Source organism: Saccoglossus kowalevskii, unplaced genomic scaffold (assembly GCF_978046115.1).
Source record: "Saccoglossus kowalevskii unplaced genomic scaffold, keSacKowa6.1 SCAFFOLD_87, whole genome shotgun sequence".
In the NCBI taxonomy this organism is placed as follows: domain Eukaryota; kingdom Metazoa; phylum Hemichordata; class Enteropneusta; family Harrimaniidae; genus Saccoglossus; species Saccoglossus kowalevskii.
Window position 1 is genome coordinate 231,448 of NW_028188632.1, and position 17,553 is coordinate 249,000.

The 17,553-nt window shown below is 35.7% G+C and overlaps 2 protein-coding genes across 2 annotated transcripts; both read left to right on the forward strand.

Moving 5' to 3' along the window:
* Positions 1 to 4,608: 4,608 nt before the first annotated feature.
* LOC144358882 (uncharacterized) lies at positions 4,609 to 8,923 on the forward strand. Its single transcript, XM_085496294.1, has 10 exons — positions 4,609 to 4,677; positions 5,223 to 5,273; positions 5,539 to 5,580; positions 5,709 to 5,758; positions 6,331 to 6,377; positions 6,527 to 6,597; positions 7,811 to 7,978; positions 8,468 to 8,532; positions 8,611 to 8,694; positions 8,794 to 8,923. Exons 1-10 carry the CDS (start codon positions 4,609 to 4,611, stop codon positions 8,921 to 8,923), a joined length of 777 nt encoding a protein of 258 aa, XP_085352420.1.
* Positions 8,924 to 13,345: 4,422 nt separating this feature from the next.
* Positions 13,346 to 14,485, forward strand: LOC100373032 (leukocyte elastase inhibitor-like). The gene has a single exon (XM_002736628.3). The coding sequence runs from the start codon at positions 13,346 to 13,348 to the stop codon at positions 14,483 to 14,485; it is 1,140 nt and encodes a 379-aa protein (XP_002736674.3).
* The last annotated feature ends 3,068 nt before the right edge of the window (positions 14,486 to 17,553 follow it).

Genomic DNA, 17,553 nt, shown 5'->3' on the forward strand with positions numbered 1-17,553 from the left:
GACCAACACAGTCGATGACCATATATGGTCATACAACTCATTAAATATGCATGTCTCTAATATCTCGAGTACTATTGTAAGCACAAACATGGAACCAATACTATATTGAAGACATTGGACAAAAGGATTGACCAACATATCCGTTGACCATATATGGTCATAGAACTCATTAAGTATGCATATCCATAATATCTCGAGCACTTTTAAAGATAGGGACATGTACCCAAACCTATACTGAAGACATTGGACAAGAGAATTCTCCAACATATGAGATGACCATATATGGTCATAGAACTCATTAAATATGCATGCCTCTAATATCTTAGGCACTGTTGCAGGTAGGAACATGGAACCAATGCTATATTGAAGTCATTGGACAAGAGAATTGACAAACATACCTGATGACTATATATGGTCATATAACTCATTACATGTGCATGGCAATAATATCTTGGACACTATCACATATACAAACATGGGACCAACATTAATTTTGGGGGCTATTGCAAACAGTCATACCTGGCCATGCATTGCATGTGACTTGGCCATGTGCCATGGTCTTGAAAACCGGTCATTGCTGCTATGCAGCTATATTTATTATTATTATTATTCCGCCAGATTTTTCGCTAAGCGCCATTCGAACACCGTTGCACATATCTTGAAAATGTTTGCACATGTTTGTAAAGTCTGATGAGATCTAGTGCATATCCTAAGATGACGCATATTGGTCACGTGGTACGGCGGCCATTTTGAATTTAAGGCGAAAAATGGCATGCTCATTTAAACACCTTTCTGAGGGTCTAGGAGTCTCAAAATTTCGCTTAAAAGAAGCATTGACCCTAGAGCTACGTATTTCATGAAAAAAAAGTTGAACGGTCATGTGACTTTTTTTTCTAGAATTTTCTGAAATATTGTTTTGCATCTCATTTGCATAATTTTGATCGTATCAAAATTCCACGCCATAATTTTGAAGAACATCATACATACTACAGGTCAATCAAAGAATCATGGAAGTACAACCAGTAGTTTTGGAGCAGTTGATTTATGAATATTTTTCACATTTTATATAAAATAGTCAACAATGTTGCATTATGGGAAAGGGGGGAGGGCCCATATACGATAAACATTGAATTGACATATATTGAGAACTATTGCATATACAAACATGGAACTAACGCTATATTGAAGACATTGGACAAGAGAATTGACCAAAATATTGGATGACCATATATGGTCATGCAACTCATTAAATATGCATGTCTCTAATATCTCAGGAATTATTGCAAGTACAAACATGGAACCAAAGCTATATTGAAGACATTGGACAAAAGAATTGATCAACATAGTGTATGACCATATATGGTCATAGAACTCATTAAATATGCGTGTCTCTAATATCTCAGGCATTATTGCAAGTACAAACATGGAACCAACGCTATATTGAAGACATTGGACAAAAGAATTGACTAACACATTCGATGACCATATATGGTCATAGAACACATTAAATATGCATGTCTCTAATATCTCAGGCACTATTGCAAACACAAACATGGAACCAACGTTATATTGAAGACATTGGACAAAAGGATTGACCAACACATTCGATGACCATATATGGTCATATAACTCATTAAATATGCATATCCATAATATCTCGAGCACTTTTAAAGATAGAGACATGTACCCAAACCTATACTGAAGGCATTGGACAAAAGAATTGACCAACATTTTAAATGACCATATATGGTCATAGAACTCATTAAATATGCAAGTCTCTAATTACTTAGGCACTGTTACAAGTAGGAACATGGAACCAATGCTATATTGAAGACATTGGAGAAGAGAATTGACAAACATACCCGATGACTATATATGGTCATGGAACTCATTAAATATGCATGGCTATAATATCTCGGACACTGTCACATATACAAACATGGAACCAACGTTAATTTTCAGGGCTATTGCAAACAGTCATACATGGCCATGCATTGCATGTGACTTGGCCATGTGCCATGGTCTTGAAAACCGGTGATTGCTGCTATGCAGCTATATTTATTATTATTATTATTCCGCCAGATTTTTCGCTAAGCGCCATTCGAACACCGTTGCACATATCTTGAAAATGTTTGCACATGTTTGTAAAGTCTGATGAGATCTAGTGCATATCCTAAGATGACGCATACTGGTCACGTGGTACGGCGGCCATTTTGAATTTAAGGCGAAAAATGGCAAGCTCATTTAAACACCTTTCTGAGGGTCTAGGAGTCTCAAACTTTCGCTTAAAAGAAGCATTGACCCTAGAGCTACGTATTTCGTAAAAAAAAAGTTGAACGGTCATGTGACTTTTTTTTCTAGAATTTTCTGAAATATTGTTTCGCATCTCATTTGCATAATTTTGATCGTATCAAAATTCCACGCCATAATTTTGAAGAACATCATACATACTACAGGTTAATCAAAGAATCATGGAAATGCGACCAGTAGTTTTGGAGCAGTTGATTTATGAATATTTTTCACATTTTATATAAAATAGTCAGCAATGTTGCATTATGGGAAAGGGGGGAGGGCCCATATAAGATCAGCATTGAATTGACATATATTGAGAACTATTGCATATACAAACATGGAACTAACGCTATATTGAAGACATTGGACAAGAGAATTGACCAAAATATTGGATGACCATATATGGTCATGCAACTCATTAAATATGCATGTCTCTAATATTTCAGGCACTATTGCAAGTACAAACATGGAACCAACGCCGTATTGAAGACAATGGACAAGAGAATTGACCAAAACATTGGATGACCATATATGGTCATACAACTCATTAAAAATGCATGTCTTTAATATCTCAGGCACTATTGCAAGTACAAACATGGAACCAATGCTATATTGAAGACATTGAACAAAAGAATTGATCAACGTAGTGTATGACCATATATGGTCATAGAACTCATTAAATAAGTGTGTCTCTAATATCTCAGGCATTATTGCAAGTACAAACATGGAACCAACGCTATATTGAAGACATTGGACAAAAGAATTGACCAACATATTCGATGACCATATATGGTCATAGAACTCATTAAATATGCATGTCTCTTATATCTCAGGCACTATTGCAAACACAAACATGGAACCAATGTTATATTGAAGACATTGGACAAAAGGATTGACCAACACATTCGATGACCATATATGGTCATAGAACTCATTAAATATGCATATCCATAATATCTCGAGCACTTTTAAAGATAGAGACATGTACCCAAACTTATACTGAAGGCATTGGAAAAAAGAATTGACCAACATTTTAAATGACCATATATGGTCATAGAACTCATTAAATATGCAAGTCTCTAATATCTTAGGCACTGTTACAAGTAAGAACATTGAACCAATGCTATATTGAAGACATTGGACAAGAGAATTGACAAACATACCTGATGACTATATATGGTCATAGAACTCATTAAATATGCATGTCTCTAATATCTCAGGCACTATTGCAAACACGAACATGGAACCAATGTTATATTGAAGACATTGGACAAGAGAATTGACAAACATACCTGATAACTATATATGGTCATGGAACTCATTAAATATGCATGGCTATAATATCTCGGACACTATCATATATACAAACATGTAACAAAGGTTAATTTTCAGGGCTATTGCAAACAATCATACATGACCATGCATTGCATGTGACTTCGCCATGTGCCATGGTCTTGAAAACCGGTGATTGCTGCTATGCAGCTATATTTAGGGTTTCGAGCCCATTTGGTATTTGACACATATATCATACAACGAACGTCATAATTGCGTGAAATTAGTTTGGAATGTTCGGTCCGTTTGATTGATTGTGCGTTTGTCCTGCCAGACGCTCGGTGCCGTCGATTGCTTGTTGGCCGGTATAACTGTAACAACAAACTGGCTACATTTTAAAAACAATCAGTGACGAAAAGACGGAGGTTAATGAGACAAACCATTTTACTCAAAGGAGTGGTAACTGTGATGTCATTTTGTCGAACAAACCCAGAATGTGACAGGGATCGTTCGTATAAAAACAAGATTCGGATGGTTACAGTTCAACAATTTTCGAAATATACCGATAACTAAATCCTGTAATAAACTGGAGCTGCCTGGCACCCCGGTCTGGCAACCCAGTGTGGCACCCATTTGTGTTCAGTCATCATTGTTTTGAAAAGCGTTTTTGTGTGTGGAATAGTCCAGGGAATTTTGTTTTAACAAAATCAAAAAGTACTTAGAGCGACCACCGTTGTCTTTAATCAGCTTCGGAAATTTTCCGTATTCTATATACTCTGCCGTTGAGCAAATTACACCAGCTGACACTAGGTCATTCTTTAGTGCAGCAGGATTTCTGTTCGTTTAGCGTTTAGCTCAGAAACTGAACAAAACTGCCCTTTTTGTGGCCACCACATTCTCCAGAAAGAGATATACCGTGTTCTAACAAGTGGCGGATCTAGGGGGGTTTGGCGTCCAGACACCCCCCCCCCCCCACCGTTGAAAAATGTTTTCAATTTGTTTTTGTATAATATAAGTCTGGCCATTTTAAAGTTTGGTCCCCCCATGAAAAATCGTGTATCCGCCCCTGGATCAGTTGCTCTTTTCAAGTTGTGTCGGCGTTTAGTCTCTGTGGTGTGTTTTTAGTTGGTGTCATCAAATTTTTATTTTCGTACATTGTTATCGACACTGAAGAGCTATGCCCCTCTATAAACTAGCCTAACACAAATGTGCGTCGCCAATACAACATTTACCGTCACCTATTTATATAACATGTAGTGGACGGTTGGGCGTTATGTTTGCAACAATGTATTTGTTTATCATAAATGTCTACTCTACTAACCAAAACATAACCGTTTACAAAGCCTGTCACCGACACTGGGACACGTTTTGATCTGACTAATTTCACGCAATTGTGACGTTTGTTGTACATATCAGTGTGTTTCATAATCAGATCAAAGATGGCTGAATAACGGCTTTTTTATTTTGGCCATATTACTATGACACGAAACACATGTTTTGATGTAAATAAACAATCTGTTGTATACGCCACTTGGAACTCAACTTTAAAGGACACGCTCGCGACAACCCCTCCGCTTTAATATGACGAGCACAAAGAGAACTTAACGGGGACTGTGTCATTCTCAATGACTTGTTTCTTTATCATTTGATTTATTTAGGGATTACCATGCCAAAATAATGACAGTGACTGTGGTGTGTTTGTTTTGAAGGTATGTTAAGCTGCATGTTCACCAAATATTCAATTTCAGTGTATAGTGTTGCTAAGAATTGAATGTGTTAGTAAAAAATGATGTTATGTTTAACTAGAAAATAGTTTTCATTAACTTCTATTACCTGAACACATCAGTCTGAATTTGCATATCTACATTTCTGTATTTATGTATAAAGCATCCAAGTTCAAATATATTTTGCCAAATACTGCATGAATACAAGTTTTAGAGATTCACCATTACTCTGTTATACTTTTTTGTGTAGTATTTGAAATGCTGTTTGCTTGGTGAAGACATAAACTTTCAGGTGAGAAATAACATATCTGAGTTGTAGTATGCAGCTTTTTATGTAACTTTGATATTTGTTGATGTAACACTCATTGAACAACAAAATGATTTGATAAAAAATGATGGATTCTGTGTTTATTTTTGTAGGCTGAATCGTCTTCATTGAGACAAGAACTGAAAAATGATTTGCTGCAGTGGTGAGTATATTATTATCATTATTATTATTATTATTATTCAAATATAAAAGTAAAGGCTAACTATATTTTTAAGTTTACACCAATTTGGTACTCCACATTTTTTTTAAGTTGATATTAACTATCCTTAAAATAATGTATGGCAATATACTCATGGCAATAACACATACTTAAAAACAAAAATGATATACTTACCTTGTGAATGAATAAATAAAAACATTGTAAAAATATGTTTACATTAAAGACACATAGTTAAAATTATCCATAGTATGAGAAGTTTCATAATTTGTAATTTAATAATTGTAATTGTTAGTACGTCTTTGCTTTTTGTTGAGAAATGTCTGAAAGAACGTTCTGTGGAAAAAAAAATATACTTTCATTTTTACCTGGTTTTGTTACATATTTGTGTATGTTTAGTCCAAATGTATTAACCAAATGTTTGTAAAAACAAAATTGGTTTCTCCATGTACATGCTTCATACATAAGTGTTTACCCCTTTTCATAGATTGCAGACATGTTGTCAAAACGTAATTGACAGTTTCCTATCAAAGCTTTTGTTCATTTTTTTTATTCAGGAAAATAGAACCTGAAGAAACAGTCCATGAAAAGATTCTTATACCAGGTTAATATTTCACACGTGTCAAAATTATGGGTACATTCAATCGCAATATTTCTAAAACAACTTACTTTCTCGTTGTGGTGTTCGATGTCTACCTTTTTACATACATGTACACAACAAAAAATATTTCAAATAGATTGTTTACATTTCAGAGTCGGACAGTTTGAAAGATGTCTCAGATGAAGATCAAAGTGAGAAAATAAATGCAATCACAAATGACGAGGTACAGTTATAGTTACGATATATAATTGCAGTGTTTTGTATATTAGCGGATGAGTGTGCCTGTTGTCTAATTCTTGTGACATTTATATGAATTTGATAATGAAATGTATTCATCATTAAGTCACATTCATTTTTTAGTCTTTTCGAATACATTTCGATGTGTTCTACTCCATCCTCACCTATATCTGAGACATTTTGTCCATTCACATTCAACCTGAAACATACATGTTGCACACCAATCTGTTTCAAGATCAGATTCAATATACCCAACCAATGGTCATTTAAGTAATATAAAATCATTGATTTATTATGCATTCCCCTTCCTACCTTTTTGCTCTAGTAATGAAAGTCCTTGTCTTGATCTCTCAGAAACAAAAACACTGCATCCCCTTATTTTAGGTGTCCTAGCTCTGGGTTGCTTGAATGAGGTTCTACGGGTCAAAGTTCACAACTCCCTGACCCATAATGCATAGCGAACCATATTGGAAATCAGTTGTTTTTGTTTCTCAATGACCTTGGACCTGATTTCTGTAGCTCCCGCTTAGGAAAACTGGCGGTCTGTTTTATTGAAAAAATATTTCGGTCTCTCTACTGTAAGTCTGCTCACTGGTTGTACCTTGAGTGATTCTATCGGTACTTGTGGTTTTAATTTAGTTTGGTTTGAAGTTGCACATGATACTAAGGTGGAAGATTTTTATTGTTCATTTTATGATTTATGGTTTTCTTTCGCGTGCCAACGAGGCGTTCATTGTTGCGACCGGTATTTTAGTCAGTAGTCTGATGTGCCTTTGTTATTATTATTACTGGTACCTGTGTTTATCACGCTTTTGTGGCATGGAGAGTGGTGATTAGTAGTGGGCGTTGTCATGTTGCATTTTGACCACCAGTATATTATGCATTTTCATTCACGTTTTACACATGTATATCATATAAGTTGGAATACAAGTTTCCTTTCTATTCTCCTATAAAAGATGGTTAACTGGCAGCCATTATGTTTTTGAAAATGCTGTATTGTTTGTGATTAGATCAAAGTTGGCTTTTACCAATGTTTCAAACGCATGCAGCTACATTTTTCTCCAAATAAAATGAATTTTAACTGTATTCCAATCAAATAATACGCATGTAAAATAATACTCAGTCTGCTTGTTATTTATCTCCTATGCATGGGATTCTTTTCTCAGCTTTCCTTGATTAATTTTTGTTTATCCACACAGTATGTAGACATATTGTCACACACGAATAAAGTCATTCAGTGTAATTATAGTAGGTGTGATGATCACCTAGACAGACATAAAGTGTTTCTAAAGAATTATCAGAAACTTTACGGTGGGAGAAGAGCCCTTATCAAATATGGATATGGCATGAACCATATATCCATTCAGGTGAGTTGAGAGGTTGAGAGAAAAGTTGTTTGTGCCTATTGAGGCAGTGTATTTCTCATTTGAGTCATTTTAACTACTTATATTAGTTTAATTGCTAAAATCTGTGCATATCCATTTTTCATTTTTTACAAATTTCTTCAGAATCTTTCATTTATTCTCTTTTTTCTGAACTTGTTTGACAGAAAATGCACTGAAATTTGTTGAACATGTATCTGCGACCTGTGTGTCAAATTATTTTTCTTAAAAATCAAAAACTATTACAATCAAGTCAGTTGTTCCTTAGTTGTAATGTAGTCTACCAGAGAGAAATAATTGGCAAATAATTTTGTCTTTTTGAGTCAAACCTGATATTTTGGACTATTTCTTTGTTTCATATTTGCGATGCAAGGACCTCGGGCGGTATCGATCTTTATTCTGTAGAGCTATTTTAACAAGGTTCTGTGTTTTACACAGAAATTGAAAGTATATTCATATATGCATATATTGCAGGCCTATGAGGAAGTTCAAGAGCGTCTAATGAAAGAGCACCTAGTGAAAAAGAGACTGGGCAAAAGGTATGTGTATGTAAATTGTGCTATATTCATATAAACATGTAGAGTGTTCGTTTGAAAAACTTTTGGTTTTGATTTCAGCATATTTGATGCAAGCACTTCTATGGTATGCACTACAGAAAAAACAGTATTCATGGTGAAAGAAGCTAAAAAGTCTCCTATCCAGTATGTAAACCTTGTTAATTACAAATATTATATCATATTTGATTTTTACAGGTTACCCTAAAATGTTTAATCAATTTTTATAAACATTTCTCTTTTCAGTTTTGCTGTAAGGTTCATTGCAGATGTCTTGGTGAAAGAGGTCATTGCACTGTTAGTGAAGAAACAAAAAAACATATCTCTAAAAGATGCAGATAAATTATGTGAAGAGACAGAAAAATGTGCTTATTAGTTGACAACATGATTGTGTAACTTGCTTTGGTGTATACAGTATATTTATGCATTATTAGGCCAAAGGAAATCTCTGTTTCCAGTAAACTAGCTAGGGATTTTATTTTTTCCAAACCTTTTTGCAGCCATAAAGGATTTATTTTATGCATAAAGATGCATTTGCTTGTAATGAAAATAACTGTTATGATCTACATTTCTATAGCCATCCTCTTACTGATGATGGCAGCCCAAATTGGGTCATTTAAGTAAAATATTTAGTCCCTGTTCAAATTAGATCAAAGCAGTTATTTTCAGAACCCAATTTCAAAATAGCTTCCTTGTCATCAAAAGTCATCTTTTAGGTTATTATTACCCTACCCAAAAAATATGCAAATTAGCTAAATCCAGTTATTTCCTTTGATCTCAGCAACCATTGAGCTGATTTCGTTGGTATTTGGTAGGATTACACCTTGACACGAGTAGATGTGCTTCTGACAGTAATGACCAAACTCTCCCAAAAGTATGCAAATTAGATCAAGGCAGTTATTTGCTGCTATCTCTACCACCACTGTGTCGATTTTATTCATATTTGGTATGATAACACCTTGGCACGAGTAGATGTGCTTTTGGCAATAATGACCACATCCTCCCAAAAATATGCAATTATTTGCTCTTATCCCAGCAACCATTGGGCCAATTTAGTTTATATGTGGTAGGATCACACCTTGAAATGAGTAGATATGCTTTTAGCAATAATGACCACGCTCCTCAAATTACATGTACTTGCTCTGAAAACATAGCTTCTCCAATTGTTTAACAATTGTAGAAGCTATGTTTTCAGCATTTATTATGGTATCCCTGATATATATGGAAGTACTGGAATAATTACAATACTATTTAGTGTATAAAGAGTGTTTTGAGTATAATCTTCCAGTATAAGTCATTTGAACCAATCTGGTAATGATAGTTATACAAATAAGATATGTAACGCCATAGGGGCTACATTTAACGCCATAGGGGTTTGCCCTCATTTATTATGGTATCCATGATATATATGGAAGTTCTTGAATAATTACAATATTATTTAGTGTGTAAAGAGTGTGTTAAGTATAATCTTGCATTGTAAGTCACTTGAACCAATCTGGTATTAAATGATAGTTATACAAATAAGATATGTAATGCCATAGGGGCTACATTTAACGCCATAGGGGTTTGCCCTCATTTATTATGGTATCCATGATATATATGGAAGTACTTGAATAATTACAATATTATTTAGTGTATAAAGAGTGTGTTAAGTATAATCTTGCATTATAAGTCATTTGAACCAATCTGGTAATGATAGTTATACAAATAAGATATGTAACGCCATAGGGGCTACATTTAATGCCATAGGGGTTTGCCCTCATTTATTATGGTACCCTTGATATATATGGAAGTACTTGAATAATTACAATATTATTTAGTGTGTAAAGAGTGTGTTAAGTATAATCTTGCATTATAAGTCATTTGAACCAATCTGGTAATGATAGTTATACAAATAAGATATGTAACGCCATAGGGGCTACATTTAACGCCATTGGGGTTTGCCCTCATTTATTATGGTATCCATGATATATATGGAAGTACTTGAATAATTACAATATTATTTAGTGTATAAAGAGTGTGTTAAGTATAATCTTGCATTGTAAGTCACTTGAACCAATCTGGTAATGATAGTTATACAAATAAGATATGTAACGCCATAGGGGCTACATTTAACGCCATAGGGGTTTGCCCTCATTTATTATGGTACCCTTGATATATATGGAAGTACTTGAATAATTACAATATTATTTAGTGTATAAAGAGTGTGTTAAGTATAATCTTGCATTATAAGTCATTTGAACCAATCTGGTAATGATAGTTATACAAATAAGATATGTAACGCCGTAGGGGCTGCATTTAACGCCATAGGGGTTTGCCCTCATTTATTATGGTATCCATGATATATATGGAAGTACTTTAATAATTACAATATTATTTAGTGTATAAAGAGTGTGTTAAGTATAATCTTGCATTATAAGTCATTTGAACCAATCTGGTAATGATAGTTATACAAATAAGATATGTAACGCCATAGGGGCTGCATTTAACGCCATAGGGGTTTGCCCTCATTTATTATGGTACCCTTGATATATATGGAAGTACTTGAATAATTACAATATTATTTAGTGTGTAAAGAGTGTGTTAAGTATAATCTTGCATTATAAGTCATTTGAACCAATCTGGTAATGATAGTTATACAAATAAGATATGTAACGCCGTAGGGGCTTCATTTAACGCCATAGGGGTTTGCCCTCATTTATTATGGTACCCTTGATATATATGGAAGTACTTGAATAATTACAATATTATTTAGTGTGTAAAGAGTGTGTTAAGTATAATCTTCCAGTATAAGTCATTTGAACCAATCTGGTAATGATAGTTATACAAATAAGATATGTAACGCCGTAGGGGCTTCATTTAACGCCATAGGGGTTTGCCCTCATTTATTATGGTACCCTTGATATATATGGAAGTACTTGAATAATTACAATATTATTTAGTGTGTAAAGAGTGTGTTAAGTATAATCTTCCAGTATAAGTCATTTGAACCAATCTGGTAATGATAGTTATACAAATAAGATATGTAACGCCATAGGGGCTACATTTAACGCCATAGGGGTTTGCCCTCATTTATTATGGTATCCATGATATATATGGAAGTACTTGAATAATTACAATATTATTTAGTGTGTAAAGAGTGTGTTAAGTATAATCTTGCATTATAAGTCATTTGAACCAATCTGGTAATGATAGTTATACAAATAAGATATGTAACGCCTTAGGGGCTACACTTAACGCCATAGGGGTTTGCCCTCATTTATTATTGTATCCCTGATATATATGAAAGTACTGGAATAATTACAATATTATTTTGTGTGTAGAGTACATTCTTGCATTATAAGTCATTTGTACCAAACTGGTAGTGACAGTTACATGTATGTCAATCATTATCGCAACACCTTAGGGTTGCAATTATTAGGTTTGATGGCTCGTATTATCTGGTATCCCTGGTTGATATGGTTTTATTTGTTTGTCTGGATTTCGTAGATTATAATCTTGCAAGTTTATTAGTCATTTGTACCAAACTGGTAATATTAACTGGTAATATTGTTTGTCAATAGTGGGTCTTCCAGGTGTCCAGGATACATAATGCCATGAAAAACATTTTGTTGGATGGGAAAGCCTTGCATCCCATTTAATTGAGTGTTCCTGTTATGTTTTTTTACAGCTGTGTAATAAAGTTATTCATATTATTGTTATTGGTGTCTCAGAGTAGTTTCTATAACATAGCTGCAGAATATCGATTATCCATATCATGCCCAATATGGCGATTCAATAAAATTAACATCTTTATTTGCAATATTGGAATAATTGTCGATGTCAACCTGTGCCGTTTCATTACATTTAAATGTAGTACATACCACTAGTGTAAGGTAACAATTGGATAGAAACGAGCAGAACTAATGCAAAACCTATTTGGTATGGATGGAATTGATCTCCATGAACTTTGCCTAAGTCTCTGCTGGACCCTGATTGTAAATGATGCTGATTTACTGGATTGAAGTAGGACAATTGTCGCCCCAAATTCCACCCTAGACCAGCATTTAGCATATTAATGAGTCATGCATCATCTGGCAAACAGGTTTATTTCAATGAGGTGCATCATCCATGTTAATGCGTGTAACTGCGAAAGTAGGTCAAAGGTCAATACAAAATTTTGGAAAAGTGTTTTTCAACAGTTGTCCATGCTAAGATGTGTATCAGTATTTCTAAGGTCATTTCCAAAATTTGAAAAAAAAAGAAAAAAATTATTCCACAAGTTCCATCTCACACATCTGATACTCAGTGTGGAATCAGGTTTTTAGTTATACATACCCCAACTATTTCATAGACTTGCAAAAATCTTATTTTCCCAATTGGGTGTATCAATAATGTGTCACTTTATCATATAAATAATTCTGTGTTTATCTATTGTCGACTTGCATTGTGGCATTTATTGGTGGATAGCTTGACTCAATACAACCAAAACCAGACTACCTAGAACACTGTTTAATGGTGCCGATTTCCCTACGGCGTTAAAAACCCCTACGGACGCTTAACATGTCTAAACGTAAAGCTTATCTGAGCTTATTAGCTGACGGGACTGTGAAAGAATTGGAAAAGTCTTTCAACCAAGACGTTAGCGGTTTTTCTAAAGCTCTATCTAAACACATCGACGAGAGATTACCACATCGATTGACTAAATACAAAGCGTTTAAGTTTTGCGGATGAATAAATATAATAAATAAATAAATAGAACCCAAAGAAAGTGTATAAATAGTCGGTTATTTTTTATTCAGAAATCATCATTATAATGATGAATCTCGAAGCGTACGTTGAAAGTCAGCGCGGATTTTGTGTTGACGTGTTCAATACATTGACTACTACTGATACTAAAGAAAAGAAAATAATGTTCTCGCCTTACAGTCTGAGTAATGTCTTGTTTATGTTGCAAGTAGGTGCTCGTGGATCTACCGCCAAACAGATTAAAACGTGTCTGAAAGTTGTAGATTGTAATGATTATCATCTCAAAAACAGATCTTTGCAGATAGCGTTAACGCCGAAAGAAGGTGAAAAGAAATACGCGTTACGTACATCCAACGCCATTTTTGCTGACGGTCAGTACAAAATCGAGAAAGATTATATGGACCTTATCGAAGCGTTTTACGGCGATGGATTCTATTCGGTCGATTTCATGAATAACGCTGCCAGTGTGTGCACCGAGATAAATAAATGTGTGTCTCGCAACACGGACGGCTTAATCACCGACCTCATATCGAACCTCGATTCAATGGTGAAACTTGTTATCGTCAATGCAACATGTTTCAAAGGAAAATGGGAAACTACTTTTAATCCGCTTTATACAACCCTCCAACCATTTCGCACGAGTGATGGTCTGGTAAAGAAGGTCGACATGATGTTTCAATCAACACATCTCAGATATTACCGAGATACGGATTGTCAAATTATTCAAATACCTTATGAATATGGCGCATCGGTGTACATTATTCTCCCATCATCGTCGCAGAATGACACCACCATGATGCAAACATTAATTACGGCAGATAGATTGGCGAAATGGAACCAAATATTTGCGAAAGCGTACAGATCTCTAATCAACTTATGGTTACCTAAATTAAAGATCGATTACACGTTCCCGCTAAAAGAAATTATGATGAAATTGAACATGACGGACATGTTCGACGCGAGAAAAGCAAACCTGTCAGGATTAGCAGAACATTTACACGTAACTGACGGTATTCAAAACGTTGTTTTAGACATCGACGAAGAAGGGACAGTGGCAGCGGCCGCTAGTGCAATGTCGTGTGGATTGCTTTGCTCTAGACCACAACCTATTGATTTCAAAGTCGATCGCCCGTTTTTGTTTATGATACGAGACGACGTAACGGGTATAGATTTGTTTTTAGGGAGTGTTACAGATCCCGACACGAAATAATAATAAGAAGAAAGAAAGAAAAACAGCAATGACGACGAGTTAATATTATTTATTATTATTTATTTATTTATGATCCGAACAAGATAAACTTCCTAGGGTCAGGATGAACGAGATATTGAGATGATGTATTTTCTACTTCGGATAACGTATACATGATCATATGGGAGGGATGTTCGGTATCGAACACGCGATACAATGGGACTTCTCTGTTAATTCTAAACATAGGTGAATTTTGTTTTGCTCGTATCAATCGAAACGCGTGATACTCATCTGCTGCCCGGCATTTCAGATAAGCGTATACTCCATCGGATGGAAACTGGTTATTAATATCGTGAATTATACACCTCCGTCTAGAACATCTCGTGGAATGTAGTATAGACCACGGCGATACAATAAATACCATGCAATCAGATTGATTCGTTCTAAAGTTAATACTCACTACAAACTCATCGTATCGCATACCTATAATTATTTTTTTTACTATCCCTTCCCGAAATTCGAAAACGTGACTTCGTTCCCTTGCTGGAATGTATGTAGGAATCAATGCGATTATAGTTACAAACACGCACGAAATCATCAGCGGTATGCATATCGTATTATCCATTGTTTTGTTTTTTTCATTATGTTATTAATGGCATTCATTCAATAAATAAATATCATGATAATATGAAATTCGTTGTTCTACTACAGTTGTTATTGACGTGCAGCATCAGCGGCGGTCAATTGCGCGATTATTTACTAGTTGGAGACGCGTACACAGACACTGCCACACACATATCGCAGATAACTTATCCCCACGCGTGTATTGATGGTGTGACGTGTTTACACTATACGGATGGCTTGTATTACGTTAAATGCGAGAATTGCCGCGGTGATAAAGGCGAACCTATTAATCTTTCTAGATGCAGTGTAAAACTTCCCTTCGCGACTGTCGATTCACCGTCGTCGGCTTCGTCGATGATACGGGTGGTTAGAGATGATGCGTGCCACTTACTGGGAGGTCACTGCGCATTAAATAGCAGCAACAGTGGCGACGACGGCGTATGTGTACCGGCACGGGAACTACACGGCGTACTATACCCAGTCGATATGAAAAATTCGAGACGATGTATGAATGAATGTGGCAACGAGATTGCCGTATTCACCGGAGAAGGAATCGAGTGTATTTGTTCATGATTGTACTATATTAGTAATGACGTCGACGTATTTTAGCATGATCGTTGTCGTCGTTGTCATGTTATCGTATCTAGTTATCATCTATCTGGTTGCCACCGTAATTCACTGTCACGTCACATGCACGCGTAACATGAAACATTGCGTTGGTACTCTCGAAGAATTAACTACACTAAATAACGATAAGTTAGAATGGTACCATTTGATACCCAATATATCCGTTGATTGTAGAAAGTTCCAAACAACACGTAAATGCAGTTGCCATAATCCAATTGTCAATCACACTACGGCGACTATAGCGACGGACCTGGGTGGTCGTAATCATGTGATTCACGTTACACATGCATGTACGCACTCGTATACGATACGTGTGACAAAACCGTCTCATCAGGCTAGTGGCGATATGGATTTTGTAGCGAGGGGACCTGCATGCGGAGTGTTTGTGATAACGTCGGGTGACGTAGAACTTATCGATTTAATTTTCGATAACCATGAATGCGTATCTAAGTTACGCGATACGCAGCAGCATAATTATTATCGTCTAGAAGGGGTTCCGATATTTGCGACTGGTGTAAAATCTTTAAGTAACTTCACGTTCCGTAATATCGTGACCACCAGCAAGACCGACAACGTGTATACGAGTACTATACCCCCGTTACTGGTTTATTTCGCCAGTATGTCTCAATGGGATCATTTGTACTTGTCTAATGTGAAAGTAGATGATATTCGAGAAGCGTCGACATTTAAATTTGATAAGTGTTCTGGTCAGGTGTCCCTGTTGAACGGCCACGACAACGTTTCTATTACGATTGAAATTCTACCGGGCTATCAAATAACCCCTCCAAAGATCGTCGCTAATTCGAGCCTCACTTACCGAGTATTCGATATTTCGCAGTGATTAGGACCTAACATACTCTATAGCATTTACGTGGAGGAGTCTGTCAGTCGTTGCGGACTGGTTACCGCCGACTGGTCGATATACGGACTCTTCGGACTGATAATTTCGATAGTTATTTTCGTTGGATGTCACGCTGTATTAACCTCTTCACATTGCGGTACAACTACCGAGTTCACAAATCGGTATCACGATAATTACGCTTTGAACGCCATAACAAATAAGAAGAACATGAAGAAAAAGAAAAAGAATACAAACGTACCACCGCTACAACTCAGTAGTAGCAGCAGCAGTGACGACGACAATGAAGAGCCAATTTTTACTCGGAGGAATTTTTCCGCTTATTACTGAATAAATAACGTCTCTGACAAAAATTTAACCCTACTTTCTTGTGCGAAATTTTTTTCGGGTTCACTTTATAGATAATAAATTTCAGTTCACAGATTAAGAAAGACAATTCTCTTTCCAACGATTTGTAAATCCACTTGAAGAGTGGCCAGCATCGGCTGATCAAGACGATCGCCAAAATTCCCTTGATCAATAGAAATTGAAACACGTACTCTAAACCCGCTATAGCGCATAGGTCGCTGCTAATTGTTGGTTTACAGTCGCCGTGAATAGAAACCCAAATCGTCCATTTAATAGGGTAGTACACCAAATAACGCGTCAGTGTTATGGAATGAAACCATTTCAAATCCCTACACATTCCGTTCTGCCCAATTATTCGTTGTGTCCAGTATAAAATATCGTCCCACCAATTCGTAATATCTTGGCATCCGTGAACACTTTTCAATTCTGACATTGCCTTGAATAACGATATATGAAATGCATTTTGCATCTGTTTAGAAGTAACTCGTACGCAATCAGAACACACAAATCGTTCGATGGGTAAAACAATACTCGCCAGTCCTTTGAAGAGTGTAACTATGACGATTCCTAGTTCACCAACTAATTCTCGAAACGTTCGAGCTAAAAAGAGACCCACCATACAGAGGAGAGC